This window comes from Nuphar pumila, chromosome 16 (genome assembly GCF_984573655.1).
Source record: "Nuphar pumila chromosome 16, dmNupPumi1.hap1.1, whole genome shotgun sequence".
In the NCBI taxonomy this organism is placed as follows: Eukaryota; Viridiplantae; Streptophyta; class Magnoliopsida; order Nymphaeales; family Nymphaeaceae; genus Nuphar; species Nuphar pumila.
Window position 1 is genome coordinate 6,137,257 of NC_143264.1, and position 27,761 is coordinate 6,165,017.

General features: G+C 35.1%; 1 protein-coding gene across 1 annotated transcript; it reads right to left on the minus strand.

Annotated features, from left to right (window-relative positions):
* Positions 1-234: 234 nt before the first annotated feature.
* On the minus strand, positions 235-27,736 carry LOC149812785 (senescence-associated carboxylesterase 101-like). The gene is made up of 4 exons (XM_089991667.1): positions 27,544-27,736; positions 27,137-27,441; positions 23,813-24,385; positions 235-1,371 (listed from the first exon to the last, which is right to left on the minus strand). Exons 2-4 carry the CDS (start codon positions 27,212-27,214, stop codon positions 565-567), a joined length of 1,458 nt encoding a protein of 485 aa, XP_089847793.1. The 5' UTR covers positions 27,215-27,441; positions 27,544-27,736; the 3' UTR covers positions 235-564.
* Between the last annotated feature and the right edge of the window lie 25 nt (positions 27,737-27,761).

Consider the following 27,761-nt stretch of genomic DNA (forward strand, 5'->3'; position numbering starts at 1 on the left):
TCCAATTAAATAGAGGTCTGTAAATCATGATTACAGTCTTAGACTCTAAGTGCTATAACTACTATTTATGGCATTTTTAACAAGAGAACTTAGTCGTAAAAACATGATTCAAGATTCGATTCCCACTAAACCGATCATGTTAAAACACATCTAATAGTTCAGATATATCATAAAACACTTCAAACTATACTATATGTAAAGTTCTCTTGTTAAAAATAAAGCAATTTTAAGCAGTTCTCAAAGATGAAAACTTTTATTACAACAAAAACAAGTATAACAACAAGCTATTCTTACAAACATTCAAACATGATGCTCACAAAGGCTCCACATGCCTGGCTAAGGGCAACTGTGATTTGTCACCTAATTAACAAGGAATAACCAGTGTTTGAAACCTACAGAGGGTGTCCCTTACCATAAGGTTGAAGCCTGGTGTCCCCGGTGAGCAGGGGGAATCTCAAGGGCAAAAAAAAAAAAAAGTTCAAATACGACCCAAATATATTAAGGTCGAAAATACAGGCCTTGTTCAATAGGATACCATGTACCTGTGTTCATACATGTATATATCTATGCAAAAGATATTGGTTGATTTTTCATGTACTTGAGATATTCTGATCGCTTCATGAATCTAATGAACTGTGAATTATGACCAGGCTCCACATTCTTTTCATACTCTTTCCACCAAGCCATGAATTCACCATTCTCTTTGAAAACCGTAGGGGACAACTCATACTTCTCAACCGAGTTCTTAACATAGTCTTCAAACTGAATCAACTTCACCCTTAACTCATCCCGGCTGCTGCCACCTTCTTCTCCCCCACTCTTCAACTCCTTCAGGTTCAATTTAGCCTCTTCCACATGAGCCCAGAAGCACGAGTCCTCGGTCAGGCTCGGCGCCTTCTTCTCCTTCGTCTTCTCCGTATCCTTTGGCGTATCCCTGTGCCATTTCTCTAGCATTTCGTAGTGGTGAGCCCTGCCTTTAGTCAGGTAGTCCCTGTTCTTCTTCCTGTAGTAATCAGCGATTTCGAGCGGCTCGATCATGCGCCGGTAGGTCGTTCCGGCAAAGAGCCAGCGGGACCGCAGCGGATCGTCCGGCGTCTGCGGGACGTTCTCGGCTTCTTCCACCTTCTTCTGCCAGTAACCGGTGAGTTTGGTCTGGAACTTAATGACGTCTGTGTCCGTTTCAGTCCTTCTGTTCCTGAAACAGTCGTAGTAGTCCAAGTCCTTTTTTTCACACGTCTTCTTGTACCACTCGAATAAGGCCATCTGAATCTTCAGATCATTTAACTTCTTGGAGGCGTTCGTTACGCTCTTCCTTTTGTGGTACGCATCATTCTCCCATGTTTTCATGGCATTAAGCATCACACCATGTTTCTGTTGAAATTAGAGCATCTGTGAGTGGCAACCACTGGCTAACTAGGAAAGCAAGTTGGATAAGATAAGGGTTGTATCATGTTTGATATTATGCATCTTAACGAGTAAGATGGGCCTAGAACAAAGCATAGGTGGAGCCAAAAATTCCAATTAGGGTGGGCATAAATGTGTATACGTGTGAACTAATGAATATATATTAACATTAAACTAGATGTATTTAAGATTAAATGGATTCAACTTTATAAAATAAATAAAATACTTTTAATATCATTTTTTAAAATGTGTGATTACTTTTTTATGTTAAAAATTTAAATTTGATAGATTCATAAAGTTGCTTTTTTTTGAAAAAAATGTTGGAATTTGCAATTTCCTTCAAGTTCAAAAGTTCAAAAGACCTCTAAGATCCGAAAAGGTAATAGTGTAGTTTAAAAAATATCATTGTTTTAAGGATATTTAAGTTATTCTAAGGTTGAAACCATTTATCTAATGTTAAACACAATTAGGTTAATGTTAAATTAACCCATATATATATATATATATATATATATATATATATATATATATATATATATATATATATATATATATATATATATATATATATATATATAAAGAGAGAGAGAGAGAGATTGGTGGCTGCTCAATCAATAGGTGCTCAAACCACACTCAATCGTGCTCCATTGTGCATGTGTGATGAACGGTCAATGCACAAAAATGAGCAAAAAGAGGGCAAAAACATGTTTTTTTGCATAAAAACCCTTTTAAGGCGCTTTACCTCAAGGAGATGCGCCTGGTATTTTGTATTTTATTTTTTTAGCGATGCTTTGAAAGCAATGCTAAATGTCATTTTTTTCATATTTTGTGTTTTTTTACGTGTTGATTGTCCATCACAGGTGCGATGAACGGTCAACACGCTTGAGCTCCGATTGAGCACTTATGGATTGAGAAGCTAACGATCACTCTCTCTGGATATATAAAGCCTAATGTTTGGGAAGCTGCACTGGATTTTAGCTGACCAAAACCTACTTCCCACGTAATCTAAAATTTTCTTTCATTTACACCTAATTAGTTTCTTAAGTTCCCAAGGACGTGCCCATTCTATTTCTCTCAGCAGATAAGATGACTTATCAAATCATTTTAAGAAAGTGATCCAACATTTTCACCATCCATTGCTTTCATCCCTACAAGTAGTGGGCCCACCAAACAGTTAATAATGACATCTCTCTCTCTCTCTCTCTCTCTCTCTGCATCTCCATCTCTTCTCTCGATCTCACTCTCTTTGTCTCTCCATCTCTCTTCTCTAACTCACTCACTCTCATTCGCGCTCGCTCTCCATCTCTCACTCACTCTCACTCTCACCATCTATGTATCTCATACTCTCTCACTCTTACTTCACATTCTGTCAGCTTTGGTGTGATTGAGACAGGTCTTTCATAGAACTTGAATTTAGGAGTCCAGCTCCAGCAAATCAAGGATCATTGAGATCGTTGTTGTATTGGATTTCTTATGAATTTATGAATATTTTCTGGGGTACAAATAGTTTCTTGTTCAAATTTGAGATTTTGTATGGTTTTGATCATATTGGTTATTTTTAAAGGTAATGAACCCATGCATTTGGGTCTCTCATTATCTCTCTTTGTCTCTCTAGCTCTCTTCTCTCACTCTCTCTGTCTCTCGAACTCTCACTCACTCTCATTGTCGCTCTGGTTTTTGTTATTGGTTTCACCATTCGGGTTTAGAAATGAGTTTGTGATTTGGGTATTTGTTTGTCCTCTATTGTTTTTGCGTGTTTCATGCAGAACAGAAGATGATGATCTAATATGACTTTCAATAAGCTAGTCACATTCTATGTACTTTTTTTTCTTTGTTTGTAAAGTCATGATTCACTAGGCTATTTATTGGTTAAAAACGTGAAAAGACACTAAAAATAAAAGAAGAAAATTATGAGTGGGGTAGATTATCATCCTTTGTTCTGAATGTGATCTCATTGCTTCTGTGTTCAGTTGGTGGTTTTTGTTATTGGTTTCACCATTGGGATTTTGAAATGAATTCGTGATTTGGGTGTTTGTTTCTCTTCTGTTTTTTTGTGTGTTTCTTGCCGAACAGAGGATGATGATCTAGTATGCCATTAGTCTTATGTTTATTTGGTCATTTAGGTGACAGTTTCTTCGTGTCTTGAACAAAATGATGATTTTGTCATCTAGGCGTTATTTTTTTAATGTTTATTTTGGTGGATCCTCAATTTCTTCCCTGATTCCATGTTTAAAAAATCGGAATTTATTTGTTATCTTGGTAAGTGTATTTTATAAAAAGTTGCTTAGCATTTGGATTATTGCACATAAACCCATGCTTTTACATTTTACATTTTATATTCCAATTGAATGTTAATTTTTGATAGAGGTTCTGTAAATCATGATTACAGTCTTAGACTCCAAGTGCTTTAACTCAGGTGTCTTAACTATTTATGGCATGTTAAAATCTTGGTTTGTAACTTTGTAGAATGCAGGCATGCATGCATGTTAAAATCCTGGGTTGTTTATATATATTTATTTTGGCATGATTTTATGCAAAAACTGTTATATAGAGTCTTTAGACTGATGCAGGTATATTTGTTTGTTCTTTGCTTCACTAATGAATATAAAAAACTATGATATCGACAATTATGGTGATGAGAATGATTGATGTTGCAATTTAGAGCATGAATATGCTAGTGGTGTTGGGAATAAAAAATGTCAAAAATGATAAGGAATAGGATTGTCCATATGAGTTTGAGGAAGAAAAAAAAAATTGTTTCGATGAGGAAGATAAAGAAAAATATGAATTAGATGAGTACTATAATGAAGATGACCTAGAACCACCTAGTATGCACAAAACAACAGTGCTATGGTGCCATGTATTGAAATAAAAGAAGAGTGCACAAGGAAAGCAAGGTAGAACTCATGCTTTTATATGCATGCCCGGCAAAAAAATATTTATCATGGGTCATATACTCGAGTTTTTGTGCATCTAATGGTAGCTCCAAAGAAAAAGAGTGTTGAGATTGCCTTTTGTTCTACAGTTGCAAAAAATGAAGAGTAGACAAGAAAAATTAAGAAGCAAGTTCGACAAGTGAAAGTTTCATCTGACATATTTGAGTTAAAAAGACAAAGAATTCATAAACCAATGCCTAGCACTCTGACTATATTTTCTTTTGTCTTTAGTAAAAGTCAAAGCACAGTTGATATTTGTGATACCTTTAAAAAGGTAAAAAGTGATGATGTAAATCATAAAATTATTAGGTTTTTATGTGCAAATAGCATGCATCAATGTGCTTTGATCACCATATTGGGAAGAGATGATATCAATAATTAGTAGTGCCTGAATATAAGTCCCTATCAGATGAAAAAGCCCAAACAATGTTGTTTGACAATGAAAATGAGTGTATTTATAAAGATTTAAGTGAATTTCAAGAAAAGTTTAAGGAGTTTGGAGTTTTTATTAGCTCATATGGTTGAACAAATATAAAGAACAAACACTTGATAAATATAGTTGCATCAAATTATTTTGGATCGATGTTCTTATATGCAAGTGATTTTTTTGATGTGCAACAATTGGCTACACATATTGTCATGTTTTTTAAAACTAAATTTAAAATGGTGGGGGCTTCTAATATAGTGCAAGTGATTACAAACAATGCAATAAATTACAAGTTAGTTGATGAAGAATTAAGACAAACATACAAGTATATTTTTTGGTCATCTTATGTTGTGCACGCTCTTAATTTGATCTTCAAAGATTTGGCAAGTAAGTTTCATTGGTTGAGAGAGACATATTTGCAAAGCAAAAAAATTATGAAATATATCATCAATCATTCGAAAGCATTAACAATCTTTAAAAGTAATAAAAAATTAGAGCTAATAAAGATTGCAAAAACAAAATTTGCTTCACATTATACTACTTTGAAGTGCTTGCTTGATGTAAGGGAGAGCTTGAAGCTTACAGTCATATCAGATAGATGGAGTAAGTGAAAACAATCATGCACTAATGAGGCTATAAAAATAAAGATTATTACGATAGAAATAATTGTTCTTAATAAAGAATATTGTGATTCTGTTTGTTTGGCATTTATGATCACAAAACTCATCTACAAGATGACCAAATTTTATGATGAGGAATGCCCTATAATTGGTGAAGTATATGAAGGCATGAACAACATGTTGAAAGATATCAAAGACAATATAAAAGAAAAACTAGATTTGTATGAAAGAATTTATAAGTTTGTCTCAAATAGATGGGATAGAATGAGTGTGCCCCTCCATAGTCTAGCCCACATGCTTAATCCAAAATATTATGAGTAAGAGTATCTCAAGATCCCAGGCACAAAGAAGGGTCAAACGAGTTCCTCTTGGTAAAAATTTTATTCTAACTATTTAATAAAATTTAAAGTTTAAACTTAAATGAGTTAATTATTTTAATCTTTCATTTATATTTTCTTATTATAGCTAAATAATCCTTTTCTTTTCTGTAGACAAAGACGATGATATCTAAGATAGTGCAATGCTCGCGCTTGAAGTCATATCTGTTGTAAATGAAGAACTATCTTCACTTTATAGGTCACAACTTATGGCTTTTACATCAAGAACTGAAAGATTTAGCCAAAATACAGAAAGAATAAATGCATTGAATCCTATAATGTCGGTCCTTAATTGCTGGCATTTTTATGGTGGTGATATGCTCAAGTTAAAAAAATTAGCCATTAAGGTCTTATCTCAACCTATTAGCATATATTCGACAAAAAGTGTGTAGAGCACCTATAGCTACATTCATAATGATAAAAGAAATAAGCTCAATGAAGATCGTGTTGATACCTTGGTGTATATTCATTCAAATTTTTGATTGATTGACAAGTATAATTAAAGTGTTTTATACTTTTGTTTTGAAATCTTGGAAAATATTTATGTATCATTGATTATTTGTTAACATTCACTTTTTTTATTCTTGTTATAAAAAGGTGCAACAATCGCTACAAAGAAGGACCTAGTAAAAAATAAGATATCAATTCAGAACTTCCTATTATAGAAGAAAATACATTGAGATTAGAGGAGATGCACAGAAGAAATTTGGATGATAATGCACAACAATCAAGCATTATTTTCAAATTCAAAACCAAGGATACACAACCAAGAACTTCATTGCCTCAAATAATCATACATACAAATGAGGTTGAAGAAGATAACCATCAATACAACAGACCCAGAACTAGTGTCGATATACAAGAGCGACTAGAACTAGTGCTAATATACAATATCGACCATCAGTTCCCCAAGGTCAGATTGATCATTTCTTTAGCAGGAGAGCTAGGCAAGGTATGCATTATGCATCTTGTATTTTTTTATTTTCACTTTCTCCTATATATATATATCTAATATTTTAAATTAATGTTTTTTAATATTTTAAGTTTTTAACATATTCATTATAAAAAATGAAGGAAGGAACGAAGGGCATAGTCATGAAGGGTGTGAAAGACGTGGTGATGCAGAAAGTTCTCGATATATTACTGACCTAAAGGGAAAGAGAAAGATGATAGATTATTGATTGTTGACAATGAAATAAACTCTTGAATTCTTGGTTATTCTTTTGATTATGTAGTTAGAGTAGTCCAACTTAGAAACTCTTATGTTGCTTTATTCATTTGGTGGTGACTTTTTTTTATCATGGACTTGTAATATTTTATTGGTTTGATTTTGGTGATATGTACTTTTGTTTTGAAGTTTGCATGATAAAGTGACTTAATTGATTATGTTAATTTTAAAGTTTAAAGTTTATAACTATATACTTTAAATTTTCAAATGCTTGAAATTAAATTATGTTTTTACTTTTTAGTGCTTAAATGTGTAATTTGTTTTGTGTACTTAAAAATATAACCATATCGCTATGTAATCTTTTAGTTTATTGATTTCTCATTTTCTATCTTGCAGAGATCATAACATCAAATAACAAGTCATTTGATTCTTTTCTTGAAAAATGTATGCTTCTTAATCAAATTTATTAATTTTCTTAATGCATTATTTATTAAATGTTTGAATGCATTTGTGAAATGTTTGTATCAAGAATGTGAATTATGATTTTTTCTTGATGTATTATTTATTAAATGTTTGCAAGTTGCAATAAGGTGCATTTGTTAAATAGTTGCAATCAGAATATGAATTATGGATCTTTTTGATATATTATTTATTAAATGCTTGGAATATGATGCATTTTTTAATTGGTTGCAATATGAATATGAATTATGAATTTTACTTCATATATTATTTATTAAATGCTTGCAACAGATGTAGTTGTTAAATGGTTGCACTTTGCATATATGATTCAATTTTTAGATACTCATATTTATTTTGTTAATGATAAAATAAATCTTATATTTTGATAAATTAAGAAAATATAATAATTTTTTCTTATCTATTGTTTCCCATTAGAATCCTAGGTCACTTCCTTCTTTTTTCTTCTTTGTCCTTCTTTCGAATCCTTATTTGCTTCTAGTTAGCCTTTTAGGCCGTTTGCGGTTCGCTTTTCTTCTTGCTTCTGAGATGATTTCAGTTTTGCTTCTAAGTCATTCTGCGCTTCCTACTTCCTAAAATCTTAGAAGTGCCTTGCTTTTTGCTATTGCTTCCCAAATTGCTTCCTGCTCCTTTTCCTCGACTGACAACTCTGGTTAATTCCAACCTCAACATCCATCTCTTATAGTCCATCTCCTAACCTTTTCATCTTGCACGCAATACGCTGGTGGCCACTGTCAAATCACCTCATTTTCTACAGTTATGATGGTAGAATAAATGCAAATCAACATGGACAACCTCCACTAGCATGGAGTGGATTTCTTGCATATGGCTCCTCCAACTATGGGGCACCTAGCTATGGATATGAGGCAGCAAGTAATTGGTAGTGTTGGTTATATGGATTATGTTGGTAGCCCACATGGGGGCACCAAGAAGCCTATGTAGTAATCAAGCACCTAAAGGCTATGGAGTGTGGAGTCATACTACAGGTTATAGTGTAAATGTTGTGTATAGAGATGCAGCTCCATGAAATGCATCTGGTGCTGGAATTTTTGTTGGTATTGTTGAAACCAGATTTTTCTATCAAGCAGAAGGCTCAGGATCCACCTGCACTTGATGAGGATTTCAATTTATGGGAAGAGTTGTCATAACCTGATTCCACATCTTCAACACCAAGGTTGGTCAGTCATTTCTTTCTTCTCATGTTTTTTTGTCTCAAATTATATAGTTTAGCTTAGACGTGATTAGACCCTACTAAGCTAGATTTTATCTTCATAGATTGAACAAGTTCACAGTCAAATAATTGGTTTATCATCAACCTTTGAAGTTTAGAATGCTCTAAAAGCATCTTATGTTGTACACCCTAGATTCTGAGTGATGGATTAAAATCCCAATCTCAAGACATTAAAAAGGGATTCAAATCCATTGATGAGTATTTTCAAAAAATAAAATTTATTGCTCATCAACTTGCTATAGCTTCAAAACATGTTGGTGAAGATGTTATGATTATGCAGATATTGAAATGATTATTGAATGAGTATTTAGCATTAAAAATCTCTACTGAGACTCAAGTGGATCCAATCTCATTAAATGAACTTCATGGCATGCTTCTAATTCAAGAGGCTCGATTCTCTAAATCGGAAGAAAATAGAACTGATAATATCAGTCATGCAATAAATATGGCTGCCAAATCCAATTTCAATCAAAATAGAAATTTCAATAACAGAGGAAGAGGTGATTGTGGGGGTTTTCAAAGAAGATTTTATGGGCGTGAGAGATCATATAATGGTAGAAACTTCAATCAAAATAATTGACCATGACCCATATGCCAGATATGTGACAAGCTTGGTCATGCTATCAGTATACAAACCTCCTTCAAGCAAAATTGAGCTATCCTCAGGCTTACATAGCCACACCAAGGAATAACCAAGGGCAACAATTCTTTGATGATAATTGGTACCCAGATTTGGGTGCTACTCACCATATTATAAATGACATTAATAACCTGTTAGCCCATTCAGAATATTTAGGTCCAGATGACGTCACGATTAGAGATGGAACAAGTTTGCATATTGACCATATTGGCTCTTTCTCATTTTTCAATCAATTGCATATGAAAGACATTTTACATGTACCTAAGATTACTATAAATTTGATGTTAGTTCAAAATTTTACTCAAGATAATAATGTTTTTTTAGTTTCATGTTGACTTTTGGTGTATAAAGGATTGTCATACAAGGAAGATTCTTTTACAAGGAATAAACCATGATGGACTTTAGCAGTTGAATAAGAATTAGTCAGATAATTGGTTCAAGAACAAAAAAGCATCAAGTGGAGAACATCTTGCTCTTGATATTTGGCATAGTAGATTAGGCCATCCTACTATAAAGATAGTTCAACATGTTTTAAATTTCTTTGACATTCCATATGAAAAGTTTTATTTAAATAACGTGTGTGAAGCATGCTAGCAAGGGAAGAGTCATAATCTTTCATTTATAGAAAAATCTGGTGTTGTCCACCAACTACTAGAAGTGATTTATTCAGATGTTTGGGGCCTAACCCTTATTTTGAGTTCAGATGGTTTCAAGTACTATGTTATTTTTATTTATGCTTATTTCAAATATGTGTGAATCTATTTTTTTTAAAGTAAACCTGATGTAATTTAAGCCTTTAAAATTTTTTAAATCCATGATGAAAATGTTATGAGTTTTAAAATAAAATATCTACACTGATTGGTGAGGAGAATTTCAGGGCTTATCTAAATACCTACAGAGTATGGAATTGGCCACAAAATTTTTTGTCCTCATACACATGAGCATAATGGGTCCGCATCGACATATTTTTTATGGTTTGTCTATGATGGCTCAATCCAAAGTTCCATCCAAATTTTGGTCATATGCATTTTTTATTGCAGTGTATTTGATTAATCGAACTCCATCCAAAATATTGAGATTCAAAACTCCTATATAAGTTTTTCACAAAACCAAGCCAAACTATCAGTTTTAAAAGTTTTTGGTAGTGCTTGCTATCCATGTTTGAGACCCTATAGGCACCAGAAGCTCGACTACAAATCAGCTAAGTGTGTGTTTCTTGGATATGCTATGCGTCATCATGGATATTATTATATGAACCTACAAAACAGAAAAATTTATATCTCACATCATGTTATCTTTGATGAGTTTAACTTTCCTTTCAAAAATATCTCTACTTCTCATCCTAAACACAATAATTCAAGACCTTCATTTGTTTCCATATCAATTCCAGTTCCTATTATGTCCACTAATTACATTAGAATCCCTAAACCTCAGATCAATAACCTCAAGTGAATCACAATGTGCAAATTGAATCAAAAGATATTACTCTCAATAGTGATTCATATGAAGATTTCCCTATAGGCAAAACCCCAATACACCTCCAATTCGGACTCATCCCATGATAACCAGGTTCCAAGATGGAACCCTTAAACCCAAGATATATCAATCCACCCATTATCCTATTCTTAAAGCTCCCATTTTCATATTACTCCATGACCATGAACCTATATCTTTCAAAGAAGCTGATTGAAGTCCTAAATGGTGTGAGGCTATGGAGCAAGAATATCAAGCATTACTGAAAAACCACACTTGGACTTTGGCTCCTCTAGAATCTGCCAAACATATAGTAGGATGCAAATGGATACACAAAATCAAGTGCAGAGCATATGGGAGTTTACAAAGGTACAAAGCTCATTTAGTAGTAAAGGGGTACATTCAATTGAAAGGACTGAATTATTTTAAGACTTTTAGTCCCATGGTAAAACCTACAACAATTTGTATTGTATTGACTATGGTTCATCAAACAACTAGATGTTGAAAATGCATACCTTCATGGATTTCTCACTTAAGACATCTATATGAATCAACCTCAAGGATTTCAAGATCCAAAATACCCAAATTATGTCTGCAAGCTACAAAGGGCACTCTATGATCTAAAACAAGCCCCCACAAGCTTGATTTTCTAGACTAAGTTCATATCGGGCCTCTTTGGGATTCATTTGCGCCAAAACAGATACATCACTTTTCATATACAAATCTGAAGAAATAACTGTGTTCATGCTTGTTTATGTCGCTGATATAACTATCATGAGAAGCTCATCTTATCATATAAAGGGACTTATTTCAAAACTGAGGACAAAATTTACTTTAAAGGACTTAGGGCCAATTCATTATTTATTGGGCATTGAAACCACACAGTCAAAGGACACTCTGATTCTATTTTAACAGAAGTATATTTTAAACTTGATTCAACGAATATCTTTGCAGGGAGCTAGACCAGTCTCAACACCCATGGTCACATCTCCCTCACTCTCTACAAAAGCTGAATCAACCTTTAAAGATTATTATCTATACAAGAGTGTTGTCGAAGCTTTGCAATATGCCATTATGACGTGGTATGTCAATTTATGCATGCTCTTACATATACTCATTGGGGTGCAATAAAGTGAATCCTTCGCTACCTAAAAGGAACCTTTGGTTATAGCATAGTTATCTCTGCAGCAAAAGATATGAATATTTTTGCCTATTCTGATGCAGATTGAACATGTTGTTCAGATAATAAAAAATCTACAAGAGGTTACTTTGTTATGGTTGGAAAAAGCTTTGTTTCATGGAGCTCCAAAAAGCTAGCCAAAATCTCAAGATCAAACACTAAGTCTAAATATAGGGCCTTAGCCAATGGTGCAGTAGAAATTATGTGGATCCAAAACTTTTTTCAAGAATTGGGAGTTAGACCCTTATGTCATAACATCAGTCTGTCATATCTTTCTGCCGATCCAATGTTCCAGAGTAGAAGCAAACATATTGAAATCGATATTCACTTTGTACATGAAAGAGTTGCTAAAGGCCAACTTCAAGTCAAGTATATTTCCTTCAAAAATTTAGTTGTGAATATTTTCACTAAACCATTATCTGCTGATCAGTTCAAACTCCTAAGTAACAAGCTCAATGTGACCTTAGCCCCGTTGAACTTGTGAGAGGTTGTTAAAGATAAAGATGGAAACTGTGAGTCTAGTGGAGATCCACTACAAGAAAAATCCTAATTAGCGACGACCATTTGCGACAGAAAAAATCTATCCCAAAACATCGGCGGATTAGCGAGAAAAAGGTATTTGTCGCTAAAATACCAGTTATTTGCGATTTTAGTGACGAAAAGTATTCTGTCGATAATCCGTCACAAAGTAGTGACGGATTAGCGATGAAATTTATTCTGTCGCCATATTCGTTGCAACTTACCGACGGATCAACGATAGAACTATTTCGTCGCTAAGTCATCGCTACTTTGCGATGGATTATCGACAGAATACTTTCTGTCGCTAATTCATCGCTAATTTTCTCGTAAATCCCTAATTTTTTCTCCTTTCTTTCTCTTTTTTGTTTTATCTATGTCGCTTCTCGTCGCCCCCCTGCCCGGCATCGGTCGTCCCCAGCCCGACATCCGTCATCCCCGACCTGCCTCCCGTCGCACCCCCGACCCGCCTCCCGTCGGCCCCCGACCGGCCGCATGTCCGCTCTCTCTCTCTCTCTCTCTCTTCGCTATATTTCTCGATTGCCACCGACATCCCCTGTCTGGCGACCCCTCAGCTGGAGACAACCCCTCTCTTTGTTTGTCTTCTTCCTCTTCGCTCCTCCAATTCAGCAAGGGCCTCTGCCCTGCCGCTCGTATCTTTCCAGTAGGCAGGGCGAGGCTCTGCCTCTTCTTGTCTGGCGGGGGCTTCATCTCTGCCATCCGGGCTTTCCGGTAGGCAGGGCGAGGCCCTGCCTCCTATTGTCTAGTAGGGGCCTCCCCTGCCACTCGGGTTTTTCGACAGGCAAGGGGCAAAGCCCCCTTGCCTCTGTGTGCTTCTGACAGGCAGAGGGGGCTTTGTCCCCCGCCTCTTTGTGCTTCTGACAAGCACAAGGTGCTCTGCGCCCCCGCCTCTTTGTTTATCTGCAGGCAGGGGCCTTTGCCTCCTCCCATCAGGCAGGGGCCGAGGCCCCTGTCTCTCGGGTCTTTCTAGCAAGCAGAGCGAGGCCCTGCCTCTTTCCGTCTGGCCGGGGCTTCGTCTCTACCGTTCAGGATTTCCGGCAGGGAGGGCGAGGCCATGCCTCCTACAGTCTGGCAGGGGCCTCGGCCGCTGCCGCTCGGGTTTTTCGACAGGCAAGGCCCCCCTATCTCTGTGTGTTTTTTACAGGCAGAGGGGTGCCTTTGTGATTTTCTGACAGGCAGGGGGTGCCTCAATTTTTGTTTTATTTTGTTTTAATCTATTTTAGCATTCAACTAAGTTTCTGGTGTGATTTTCAGTAGGTTTTACTGTTTTCAGTAAATATAAGGAGCTCTAAGCAATGTGCTTGTAAAGGATTTCTGGTGAAAAACAATTCAAATCGAGTAAATACCCAAGGTGAGTAAGTGATGCAAGCGCATCACATGTTATTTATATAATTTATCAGATGCAACACTTTTTTGTTCACACACTCACTTAGTTATGGATATCTAGGACTGCTTTAATGAAGTTTGGAGATCATGTTGAACATGACTTTAATGTATGAGAATAGAAGTGTTCTTATTTTTGGAGTACGGATTTCATGCTAGGCATGATAGTAGCTAGCAGGATATTGGAGTGTGTTTGTTGCAGGTACATGTTTGATATTGTTTTGATATGAATGATTTGAATGTATTGCAATGTTTAATATTTCTGTATCCATGCTTACATGAAGTTATTTTCTATTTGATTATGCCTTCTATGTAAAATTGTATCATGATTTTTTTGTTCAAATAAATATATTTGTGTCATCATAGCATTATTAAGATTTTATTTTAACTAGTGATGAAAATATCTGTAATATTTTAGGACAAAATGGCTGCAAACCGTGAATGGATGTATTGTAGGATAGTTGATAATGATGTATCACATGAATATATGAATGGTATTGATAGTTTTATTGAATTCACAATGGCAAGTGTCAGTACAGTGGATCCTACCAGTCGAATCAGATGCCCATGCACGATGTGTAAGAATAATCAATTTGTAGAACCTCATGGCGTTAGACATCACCTGTACAGGAAGGGTTTTGTTAGTGGTTATCAAAATTGGACGCTTCATGGTGAAGAATTTTAGAATACTTATGATGCAAGGGTAGATGTGGTGCACGATAATCTATATGTGGACTTGATATTTGATGTCGCAGCATCGAAAATGGGTTCTGCTGTGAGACATAGTGATGCACCAACTAGGATAGAGGAAGAAGCAACAAACGATGAAGCTAGTACATTTTATAACTTAGTTAGAGATGTTGAAGAACCACTGTGGAATGGTTACAAGAGTCACACTATCCTGTTTGTAGTTCTTCAACTACTAAATTTGAAGTGCGAGTTTAATTTGAGTAAATCATGTTTTGACTGACTGTGCTCTATTGTGAAGAGTATGTTGCCCAAAGATGAAAAATTACCACAAAATTTCTACCGTGCGAAGGTTATGGTTAATGCTCTAGGTATGGGGTATCAAAAGATAGATGCTTGCCCCAATCACTGCATGTTGTATTTTAAAGATAAAGAAAAAAGCAGATCATGTCTATCATGTGGACATCCTCAGTTCAAGTCAAAGACAAAGGAAAATAGTAGCACAAGGTCAAAAGAAGTGTCGTATAAGTCACTCTGTTACTTCCCTCTCACCCCTAGATTGCAATGTCTTTATATGTCTTTGAGGACAGCTAAACAAATGATATGGCATGCAAAAAAAGTTCGACATGATGAAGGCAATATCACACAACCTGTTGACGCAGAAGCTTAGAGGCACTTTGATCGTATCATCAGAACTTCGCTTTGGAAGTGAGAAATGTTAGGTTAGGTTTATGTACAGATGAATTTAATCTATTTGGGGGTAGATCAACCCCATACTCGTGTTGGTCAGTATTTGTCACCCTATACAACCTTCCTCCAAGCTTGTGTATGAAGCATCAAAATATTTTCTTGTCTCTATTGATCCTTGGTCTGACGTTTTCCGACCAAAATCTTGATGTATATTTGAGGTCATTGATTGATGAACTGAAAATATTGTGGGATGACGGTGTTCTGACGTACGATGCCCACAAAAAACAAAACTTCAATATGAAGGTTGCTATTCTATGAACAATCAGTGACTTTCCTGCATATGGTATGTTATCTGGTTGGAGCACACATGGGAGGTTAGCATGTCTGTACTGCATGGAGGTTATAAAATCGTTTAGATTGACACATGGAAGGAAGTCGTGCTGGTTTGATTGTCACTGTCGATTTCTACCTAGCGATCATCCATTCCGATGACAAAAGAATGTGTTTCGAGCAGGCACAACTGAAATGAAAGGTCCACCAAAAAGGTTCTCTGGGCATAGATATTTTAAGAAGATTGTGATACCTTTTATGTAGACTGACAGATGCCCGTAGGGCAACGCCCTTTATTGGATTTGAGAAGGATCACAATTAGACAAAAAAATCTATATTTTAAGAAGTACCATATTGGCTAACCTTATTGATACAACATAATTTAGATGTCATGCGTGTAGAAAAAAATGTGTTCGATAATGTATTCAATACAGTAATGAACGTGAAAGGGAAAATGAAGGATAATCCTAAAACACATATGGATTTAAAAGTGGTATGTAAAAAATCAGAATTGAAACTCAAAGAGTACAATGGCAAAGTACTGAAACCAAAGGCAAGGTATGTGCTTGGTACAGATAAAGTAAAGTTGGTATGTCAATGGTTGACGCAGTTGAGATTTCCAGACTACTACATTTCTAACATTGCTCGGGCAGTGAAGATAGACAATAGACAGTTATATGGGTTGAAGAGCCATGATTGTCATGTCATTATGCAACGATTGATACCCCTAGCATTCCATGATATGTTAGATAAACATATATGAGGGGTACTGTCCGAGTTGAGTAGATTTTTCAGAACATTATGCGCAACTGAAGTTGTAGTATTTGAGGTAAAGAATCTAGAGGAATCTGTCGTAACTACTATTTATCAGCTAGAGAAGATATTTCCACCAACATTTTTTGATGTTATGAAACATGTGGTCATACATTTGCCATATGAACTTAGGGTTGGTGGACCTGTGCAATATTGGTGGAAGTGCCCATTTGAAAGGTATATGTTTATTTACATTTTTTTTTCCAATACTATTAAGAAATTTATTGTAATCCGAGATATATATTGTTGACAGATGCATGTTTGACCTAAAAAAAAAGGTTCGAAATAAAGCAAGATTAGAGGGCTCTGTTTGTGAGGCATACACCTTGGAAGAGATTTCAAATTTCTTATCTATATACTTTGAACCTCACATTCCTACATGCTACACATGCCCAGCTCGTAATGATGATGGAGAACAATTAACTGAAACTGACAAATTGTCTATATTTCAACCACTTGGACATGCATTTAGCAGTGCCGGTCAAGTCTCTTGAAAGAGAAACTGACAAATTGTCTATATTTCAACCACTTGGACATGCATTTAGCAGTGCCGGTCAAGTCTCTTGGAAGATCAAGAGCAAGACACAGCACAAATATATATCATTTTCAATTACTCAGCAATCGACCCATACATTGAGTAAGTATAGTTAATACGTAACAATAAGTTCTATACGTGTGTACATGGTTCAGTAAAATATGTTTATGTTAAGTGTAAACGATTTGATCTGGAATTGCGAAGAAAACTTTCACAACTCACTGATGCAGAAGTACAGAAAGAATGTGAAAATAAATTTGTGGCATGGTTGAAAGAGTTGGTAAGGACGATTATATACATTTTTTCCTTTATACAACAATAAGATACTTGTCATGATCATAGTCCTTGTTTGTGCTTGTAGGTCCACCTTGGTGATGTTAAAGATCAATGAATATGTGATTTACAGAATGGTCCGTCTAAAGTTGTGCAGTGTTACAACGAGTATATCATAAATGGTTATCGTTTCCATACAAAAGACTACGGTGTCAATAAGTCAATGATGAATAGTGGTGTGTGCGTCAAGGGTAGCAGCTATGGTGAAAATGAACATGACTAATACGGTGTTATAGAAGAAATAATGGAGTTGACTTACTTATGAACAAATAACAGGTTAACTTTATTCAAGTGTCAATGATTTAATCCCACAGCAACTAGAGTCGACAAAGTCTCAGGCATTATGGAGGTGAATGGTAAGTCAATGTTTGGAATATATGAATCATTCATATTAGCCTCACAAGCTCAACAAGTGTACTATACATCATATCCGACTACAAGGAAGTCAGATAGAAATGAATAATGGGCACTTTATAAGGTGAAGTCTAAACTATACCCCGAGTATAATCAGTTACAGAAAGACAAGATTGATGAAGATGGTGAATACTATCAATCAGATGATATGTATGACTTCTCTTATGGTCACGATGTCGCATATGGTATACATGTCATATCTTCATTGGCTCATGGCACATGCATGGAAGAATGTGATCCAAATGATATACGAAGTGGATGAACGCTAAATGAAGAAGAAGAAGATGATGACGAAGAGGAGGAGGAAGAGGAAGAAGACTATGAAAGTCAGACAAGTGATGATGAGTCATTCATGAGCTAGTGAAATACAACTTGTAATACAATTTGATCTGAATGATCTAACTGATTAAAATGATTTGAATGTATTGAAATGTATTGTATTCATTTTAATATATTGAAATGTGTTGCAATTTTTTAATGTCTTGCATGAAGTTTTTTTTAATTTGATATGAATCATTTGAATGATTAGAATGATTTGAATATATTGAAATATATTGCAATGTTAGAATGTATTGCATGAAGGTTTTTTCAATTTGATCTGAATGATTAGAATTATTTGAATGTATTGAAATGTATTATATTAATTTGAATATATTGAAATGTGTTGCAATGTTTGAATGTCTTGCATAAAGTTTTTTTCAATTTGATATGAATGATCTGAATGATTTGAATATATTGAAATGTATTGCAATGTTTTAATGTCTTCCATGAAGGTTTTTTCAATTTGATATAAATGATTAGAATGATATGAATGTATTGAAATGTATTGCAATGTTTGAATGCCTTGCATGAAGTTTTTTTCAATTTTATATAAATGATTAGAATGATTTGAATGTATTGAAATGTATTATATTCATTTGAATATATTGAAATGTGTTGCAATATTTGAATGGCTTGTATAAAGTTTTTTTCAATTTGATATGAATGATTTGAATATATTGAAATGTATTGCAATGTTTGAATGTCTTGCATGAAGGCTTTTTCAATTTGATCTGAATGATTAGAATTATTTGAATGTATTGAAATGTATTGTATTGATTTGAATATATTGAAATGTGTTGCAATATTTGAATGTCTTGCATGAAGTTTTTTTTTTTAAATTTGATATGAATGATCTAAATGATTAGAATGATTTGAATATATTGAAATGTATTGCAATATTTGAATGTCTTGCATAAAGGCTTTTTCAATTTGATCTAAATGATTAGAATGATATGAATGTATTGAAATGTATTGTATTGATTTGAATATATTGAAATGTGTTGCAATGTTTGAATGTCATACATGAAGTTTTTTTCAATTTCATATGAATGATTTGAATGTATTGAAATGTATTGTATTGATTTGAATATATTGAAATGTGTTGCAATGTTTGAATGTCTTGCATGAAGGTTTTTTCAATTTGATCTGAATGATTAGAATGATTTGAATATATTGAAATATAATGCAATGTTTGAATGTATTGCCAGTATATTTTAATTTGTTAGAATATGGTTCGTGAAGGACACAGTCGTCGAGCACCCAGTGGTAGCTAGTCTGAGCCTTCATCTTCACAGGCTCCTTCGATAGGTATATCATTTAAATAATTATATATTTGATTAGTTAAAATTTACATTATATGAATTTCTAACTCATTGTTTTGTAGGTGTTGTTTCACCTACACATGACCCACATACGCTGGATGCAAGGTCTTTTCCGTGCGACCCACGACAAGTAATTCAAATAGTGTATATCGATGGTCGATCGTAAGTATTTCATTGTCACTTATTTAATATTTAACTTATAAAAAATGTATATTGGCGGTCGATTGTTAATGTGTATCTTTTCATGTGCAATGCGAGGTTTGAGCAGCAAGAAGTAATACAAAGAATTACGAAGTCATTACTGCATCATCTTTCAGGACCGGTAGCACAATGGAAAGAGTACTTGAGAGAGGTGTTGTACAACTTAATTTCCTCATTCATGGTATGCAATCATTTATCATAACAAGCAGTGTTTTATTGAAATATGTGCTAACTTCTTAAAAGTATTTATAGGCCTCCCATCGATTCACGAGTGCAAACAAGGAGAAGAACGCGAGGGTAGTGTGGCAAAAGGTGGTTGCCAATCGATTTATCGACATGTTGCACAATATGAAGACTGCAGTAAAAAAATTAGTTGGTGGGATAGATGATCCATTGCAGTGGAAGGGCCATGGGTCGGCTACTGTCGGGAGAGATTATTGGGAGGGCATGTGCGACAAGTGGGCGAGCAATGATTTTTGAAACCGCTCAGCAAAGGCTGCACAAAACCGATCAGTGATGCTCGATGCGCATCTACACACAGGTGGATCTAGGACTTTTAGGAGCCACCAGAAGAAAATGGTAAGTCATCAATATATATATATATATATATATATATATATATATATATATATATATATATATATATATATATATATATATATTCAAATTTGTGAGTATTTCTGCACACTTATTAATCAATTTTTTATAACATGTCACATTGCAGGAAGCAGAAAAAGGAAACATTGTGCCTTACAAGGATATGTTTGTTGAAACACATAAACGTAAGAGCACGGGAGATTTTGTATCAGAGAAGGCGAGAGCGACAATGATATGTATTTATTGTATTAATAAATATTGTAATATATAAGTTACTTTCAATTATGTTATCATAAATATTGTAATTCTTAATTATTAATGCATATTCTAATTATTATTTTGTAGGAGTCATACGAGCAACAAATGATACAACGATATGGCGATGACTCCACTCAGCATCCGTTTTTTGATCTTGCAGCATAAGTGATTGCTACAGGTGAACCCAAAAAGGGTCGTGTGTTCGGGTTTGAGAGTAACATGAACACCACACCAGTCGTTGCCTCTTGCAGCCCGAGCTCACAAAGTTCTCTTGCAATCATCAACTTCCAACGTCCTATTGACCCTGTTGTGTCTTGGGATGGTGTTTATCAGCGTTTTAAGGATAAAATGCAACACTTTTTAAATAAAGTCATTACCAACCTTGTCCGTAATGAGTTGTGCAACTTTTTTCAGGAAAGTAGAACTTCATCTGCATTCAACATGAGCTCAGGTACCCATTAGGTATGCATGATTGAGTTGCTATAATTTTTTTCTTATAATTTTGTTAATGTTCTTCAGTTTATTACTAGTCTATTTGTCATTCAGCCATTTACTTTGTTTCATTAGAATAGATGGATTGCATATAATTTATTTCATTATATTTTATTTATAAATACTAACATTTTGGTTCTCTTTTGTAGGACAATGGAGATGATCAACGTAGAGAAACTGATGGAGGCATGGAGGAAGGGATAGATCGAGAAAATGAAGAGGATGATGCCCAAAATCCTGATGAGGATTAGATTTTTTTGTTTAATTTGTTTGACAAACTTGTAACTAATTATAACTTCGTAAGAACTGTACTTGGTAGTTAAATTTTGTTTAATTTAGCATTTCTGTTTAATTTGTATGCATTTTTTATTTGTATTGTTTTTTTATAAGCATGATATATGAATTGTACAAGAAATTTTTCTCGATTTTCAAAATATTTAAAAAAAATATTTAAAATTGTATAACAAATTAGCGACGAAGTAGCAATGGATAATATCCGTCGCTGCTCTGTCGCCAATTTGAGGTAGTCATCGGCTTGCAGCAGAATTTAAGTTGTCGCTACTCCGTCGCTAATTAGCGACGAATATTCATCCGTTGATAAATGATAGCGACGAAAATAGCGACAGATTAAATTCTGTTGCTTAACCAAATCGGTCTCCATTTAACGATGAATTCGTGACATACATGATCCGTCGCTAAGCCATCGCAACATAGCGACGGATTGGCGGTAGATAAATTTTGTCGCAATTTAGCGACTAGGGTTATGCGACAGATGATATCCGTCACTAGTCCATCGCAAAATTCATCGTAAACATGTATAGCGACGGATTACCAACGGATAGCATCCGTCGCCTTTACGCATTTTTCTTGTAGTAATCATGATCATGGAAAGAGTCAATATGGTCAATCTAGCGAATGTAACTCTATCAACAAGAATGGCAAATGTATAACCATCAAATGTAAAGATGATGATAAAGTTGAAAACCGAACCAGAGGTCGATCCCATGAATCAGACTCTGAGTCTGAATATTAATGTAAAGGTCTTGAAAAATAGGCAAGAAAAAGTCTGCCTTGAACCGGTATTTAAACATGATGAAATGAATCCCTCTCATGGGGTGAAAAACCTTGAGAGTGAATTCGTGGACGTAGGTCAGATCAGTAGACCGAACCACATAAAAATGTGTGATTGTTTGTGAGTTTGTTCTCTGCTCGATTTTTTTAGAATTTGAACTTTGGAATGTTGTTCTTCAAAAATAATGAGTAAGAGGCTGCTGGCATCTATAGCCATTGTCATAGTTTTCTTCCTTGAATCTACAAAAGATACAGCGGAGGTACCATTGTATATGTATAGAGAGAGGATCTAACCCATACATTTGTACTTCCCAATGAACAGTTCCCAATGAATATTTGAATCAGGATTCAGATCAACCATCCAAAATTAATATTATTTTATAGTAGAATCAATCCTATTTTCCTGATTTAAATGTGTATATTTTATCTGCTTTTATCCATTTGATCTCACATTTTCTTTTTTTTCCTGTGCAAATGCACAGGTTATATATATAATATATGGTCACGTCCACTACTCACAAATGTTTCGTTCTTTTTGTTGTTTTTCATTAACTAACCTTACAGATGTCGGATTAAGGATTAAAAAATCCACAGCCTACAATATGAGATACTTTCTCAGGTCATAAAATCATGTGTTTTCATCGAGCAAACATGATAAAAAAGCTGGTTCTCACCATTTCGAACATGCTGAATGATGAATCCATCCATGAGGTAGGATTGGATCAGAACAGAGATCTAGGGACATTTGTATGCAATGGCATATATATATATATATATATATATATATATATATAGAGAGAGAGAGAGAGAGAGAGAGAGGAATACACGGGTTTCGTGAATCTAACCACCAAATGCTACATCTAACCATACAGATGTGTCAAACATGGTTTATTTACTGTGTTAGGAGGTTTTACAATTTCTAATACACCATGAAATTCAATTTTTGAGAAGGTGAAAAATCAATGGCTCACAATGAATGAAAATAAGGGTGGTTTAACATTGGTATAAAACATCATGTTAGAATCAACTTTAACACATGAAAATAGTATATAAAATACGGCAAGCATGACCCAATGTTTGGATTCTGCTTTTTGTTTTTTGAGATTAGATTTTATGTAAATTAAGTGTGTATCACCATAAGTTTTGGTGGTTCAGTTATATATGTAAAACTGCAAATATTGTATTATACATGAATACTATAATTTTACACACTTCAAATGCTACGTATGGTTTAGTTTGTGGTTTAGATTGAATAAATTCTAGAAATAAGTTAACATAATGCAGTTAAATTGAATTTGGGATTTCTTTATTTTATCCAATACATCACATATTTCTTGAAGTTAGCCATTGGTTGAGGTCAGGATCTATATGTGTAAGATCCATACCATGCTCACTGAGGTAAAGCCCCTTTGGAAGAGAGAAGCAACCAGCCTAGAACTTATTCAGATCTTGATCCAGATTCCTGTATGGTATATAATCACCTAAAACAGTGCAGGTCCAGCCAGCACTACTAGTACCCTTTCATATCAAACACATCCAGCTTGTTTTTGTCCATCTTGATGGATCCAAGTCTGATTAATATTGGGCCTTCTAAGGTGCAACCCAAAAATCATACTGAATCTATTTGTATGGGTGGACATCAGGTCAGACACTCAACCTGATACCCGATGGGTTTGGGCTGACTTCACAGCAAAATAATCTGGTAAGACCCAGTCTTTACTCAGCCCAAACAGTAAATCAGGCAAGGCTCCAGTCGAAAAAATACCGGAAATCCCATAAAATGTTTAGCACTGTGCCATATTTAGCACGGGCCTGAATCATATATATATATATATATATATATATATATATATATATAGAGAGAGAGAGAGAGAGAGAGAGAGAGGTTCAATTACCGGGTGATTGCTTCCAATTCCAACCGCTTGTAATTGTAGAGCTAAACCCACTGTGAGGCTTGAGTAGTCAGTTGTTTGAGTGTTGTTTCTATACTCGATGTTCTCCTTCAGTTGTTTTAGTGTGGCACCATAGTCCTTGAGGGGCAACTGTGTTAAGTCCAATCCTTCCAAATTTGGAGTGCTGTAGTCCAGCAATTCGAGAACCGAATCCGGATGCTCGATACATGTGCAACTTGATCCAGAACAGAGAAAATAGGTGCCAAAAGGCTTGAACTCCCCGCCTGCACTTGGAACCAACTGAGTCTTAAGCTTTGAGACGACGAAGAGGCGTGGAACAAGGTCGTCGTGTCCGACAACGTGCCAAAATTGGGCCTTCCATTGCTCAATCTTGCCAATGGCTTTCTGGAGACCTTGGTCCCCAATGAAGGGGGATCCATAAGTGATGCATATAGGGAGTGAGGTGGATGACCGGTTCTTTAGGAGCCATAGAGTGACCAAGGCAGCAACTGAGCCTCCCAGTGACTGGCCCACTAGTACGAGTCGGGGTTGGTTCTTGGCCGTTAATGCCTTGAACTGTGCTCAAAAAAGAAAATCGAGTGTTAGCTGTTCAATTGCCTTCTTGGAAATAATTGAAATCCATTAATTAGTGAGAAAGTATATTTGCTATCATCGCGGATTAAGGAACCCTCTAGTTAGAACTCATAAGGGAAGCGGTTTCGACCGAATCTGACCTCATGGATGTGTTCAGCATGGTCAAAATAGTAGGAATTGACATTTGGATTGCATTTTCGACATAAAAAAATACTATTTTTTGAGGGTTGAGAATTTCGTTCTACATGCATTGTAGGACATTGATTTTTCAACCTGTGGAAATTCCAACATACCCGGCGAAAAAACTTGATCCAAAGGCCAGATTCTAGTAAACCAAACATGTGGATCACATCTGATGAATATTCAGATATACAAAAACTAAAATAAAGTTTTTCACTTGAGAATTCTTTGTTCATGATGGTAGCAAACATTACCCCTCAAGTGTTTTCTATTTTGTTTAGATATGGGTAATTCTTGTTCGTTATCTAGTTGAGACTGAACTAAGTTTGAATTTAATGACAGGCTTGACAGACTAAACTAAGGGATCTTATCAACGTTCATGAATGATGAATCATCATCAAGATTGGAAAAATGCATTTATTATGCTATCATATACCTGCAGTTACGATCTGGACAACCAAAATTCATGGACAAATGTGAAGGAACAGAACTGCTTGTCCATTCTGAGATAGGTAGTTACTAATAATGGTAGTCAAGCCATATTATTAGGTAGTTGTTTTCTGAATGGATAGTGCAATATGAATAAAAAAGCAATAACTCAAGTCAGCCTACGTCGGATCTAAAGCCAAGATGCATCTTCCATGAATGTGAACTAAAGTCCAAAACCAGAAGCTTTCAAGGATACATAAATTAAGTGCATATCAGGCTATATATTTACTTTATTATTGCAAAGAAGAATGGAAGAATAGTAAGAAAAGTACATGGTTAATAAATAGCAAATGCGATAAGTTTAAATGTTATAAAAAAGTTGGTTTTTTTGTTTGCACATTGGTCCCTGCCTTATGTCATTTTACAGATCAGTCTTCGCCTTTCTCGCTGTTATTATAAAATTTGTCCTTCTCTCAACAGTTGTTAGTTTGACCATGGTTTGCTGGTCACCAAAATGCCCCCATTTTTTTTTTTGGAAGAGCAATCATTTAATGTAAAAATAACTGCTACAGCTACTGCAGTTATTACTGCAACAGCAGTTAGTATCTGTTACCACATTTTAGTCTGCATTCCATGTGAGGAATAAATAATTAGAACACAACACCGTATGATGGAAGGAACTAACTCATATATATATATATATATATATATATATATATATATATATATATATATATATATATAATACAAGATCCATGCTAAATATGGAAAAGTGCTAAATTAAACATTTTATCAGATTTCTTGTGTTTTTTCGAAGTTCTGATAAGCCTACAATTTTCATAAACTTTTGAGGCTTCAAATATTATTATTTTTTATTTAAATGCATAATCCAAGTGTCTATTTTTAGTAAATCGATTGTGCTGACCACATCTGTACTGTTAGAATTTCAAAAAACCAACGTGCCATATTTAGCACGGATCTTGTGTCATATATATTGGGTTTTGTGCTGCCCTTTTCAGTTAGGTTACCGTTAAAAATAATAGTTTTATGTGTTTTATACTAGATCGGAACCATAAGATGTGTTTATCATTAATTAATCAATAGAAAGCATGTTACATCTTTATGTTCATGTTTATTTTAAAGAGGTAAAAATAACTAAAATTTGATAATAAAATATTCACACATCAAATCCATTCAAAACATGACTTGTCATATATATAAAGTATTGAAAAGAATCTCAGAGGTGGCTCCCAGTGTTCCCAAAGGACAGATCTCAATGTTTTGTTGGTGGGACTTTTCAAAACGATGAAGGTTTACATGAATTCCTTGCCTATATATAGAAACAGAGACATTATATGGGCCGTTGATCTTGAAAGGTTGATGCTCTATTTCTGTTCTGAAAATTGCCTTTGTGGACGTTAAGCTCCTTCATATCTATGGTAGCTCAACTACTATTTCCACAAGACTGCACCCACGAGGACAATCTTCAAAACTGAGATAGAACACCAACAGTTCAAGATGAACGGCCCACGTGACGGCTGGGTTTGAATATATAGGCAAGTTACTCATGTAAACCTTCTTCGCTTTGAAAAGTCCACGTCCTTGGGTGACGACAAAACTTGCTTTGCAAAAAGTAATGCTAATACGAAAAAGGAAAAATTCCAACTAGGCCGCGAACATATACTCATAATTTCAAATATGAACAGAACATTTCTTAAATTTCAAATATAGGACTCTGTTTTTTCTGAAAACTGTCAAACAAGGGCCTGCATTTGTTATTATCCATTGATTCATTGGTTAAAACCATAAGTCAAATTACAACAGTGACCTTCATCATTAAGAGTTAAAATGTTTATTTTTTCTTTTTCCATGAGTATGAATGTGTACTTTTCAAATTTTCAAGGGACACTACAATAAACCAAAAAGACTCATGTTTTCCGATAAGATGGATGCGGACTTCTTTTTTCACTGATATTTTACCAATAAAAGCCTAAGAAAACAATATGTTTTCATTTTCTCATGAAAATTTTGGCCGCTGTTATTTTGCCATCTTAAAAGTTTGTGCCGCTCGTCAACTGTGCTTGTAAGAGGAAAATATTCGGAAATGAGAAAGAAACTGAGTACCTGCTCGAGATCATTGTCGGGGGAGAGAGAGAAAGGTAGAGAGAGGGGAGCTGTGGAGAGAGATGGATTTGTTGTCATTGGTGATGAGAAAGCTCAGAGATCTCGCCTGGTTCACTGAAACAAGAGTTGGCTGGAAATCTTGTTGATGTCTGGTTGAATTGAAGGCTACGATGGTATACTTGGGCAGCTTCTTGATGGAGAAGGAGATTTGGGAAGTTTGTTGGAGCTCTAAAATGCAGTCCCATCCCTTTTGGAGGATGCCTGTGGACAGCATCAGATTGGCCATCTCTATGCCCCCACTGAACCTGCACATACGTACCCACAGAGAGAAATGGACATCATAAATAGAAGCAATCAAGAGAGAGAGAGAGAGAGAGAGAGAGAGAGAGAGAGAGAGAGAGATTTACAGTTGGGGAGCTGATGAATAGGTTGCAGCCATGGCAGAGAGAGAGAGAGATGCAATTGGGGGTTGAGGAAATTTATGTGTGTGTGTGTGTGTGTGTGTGAGAGAGAGAGAGAGAGAGAGAGAGAGAGAGAGAGAGATGCAATTGGGGGTTGAGGAAATTTATGTCATCCTCATCCAATGGCATTGAAGAGCATGTGATGCTTCCTTGGGGATTTCATA

Bases quoted from the DNA above. Each gene is read 5' to 3' on its own strand.
- LOC149812785 (XM_089991667.1), bottom strand. From the start codon at position 27,214: ATGACAACAAATCCATCTCTCTCCACAGCTCCCCTCTCTCTACCTTTC. The intron at 24,386-27,136 runs GTACTCAGTTTC...TTTTGAGCACAG, and splicing joins CCGACAATGATCTCGAGCAG to TTCAAGGCATTAACGGCCAA. The intron at 1,372-23,812 runs GTAATTGAACCT...TAATTTCAACAG, and splicing joins GAATTGGAAGCAATCACCCG to AAACATGGTGTGATGCTTAA.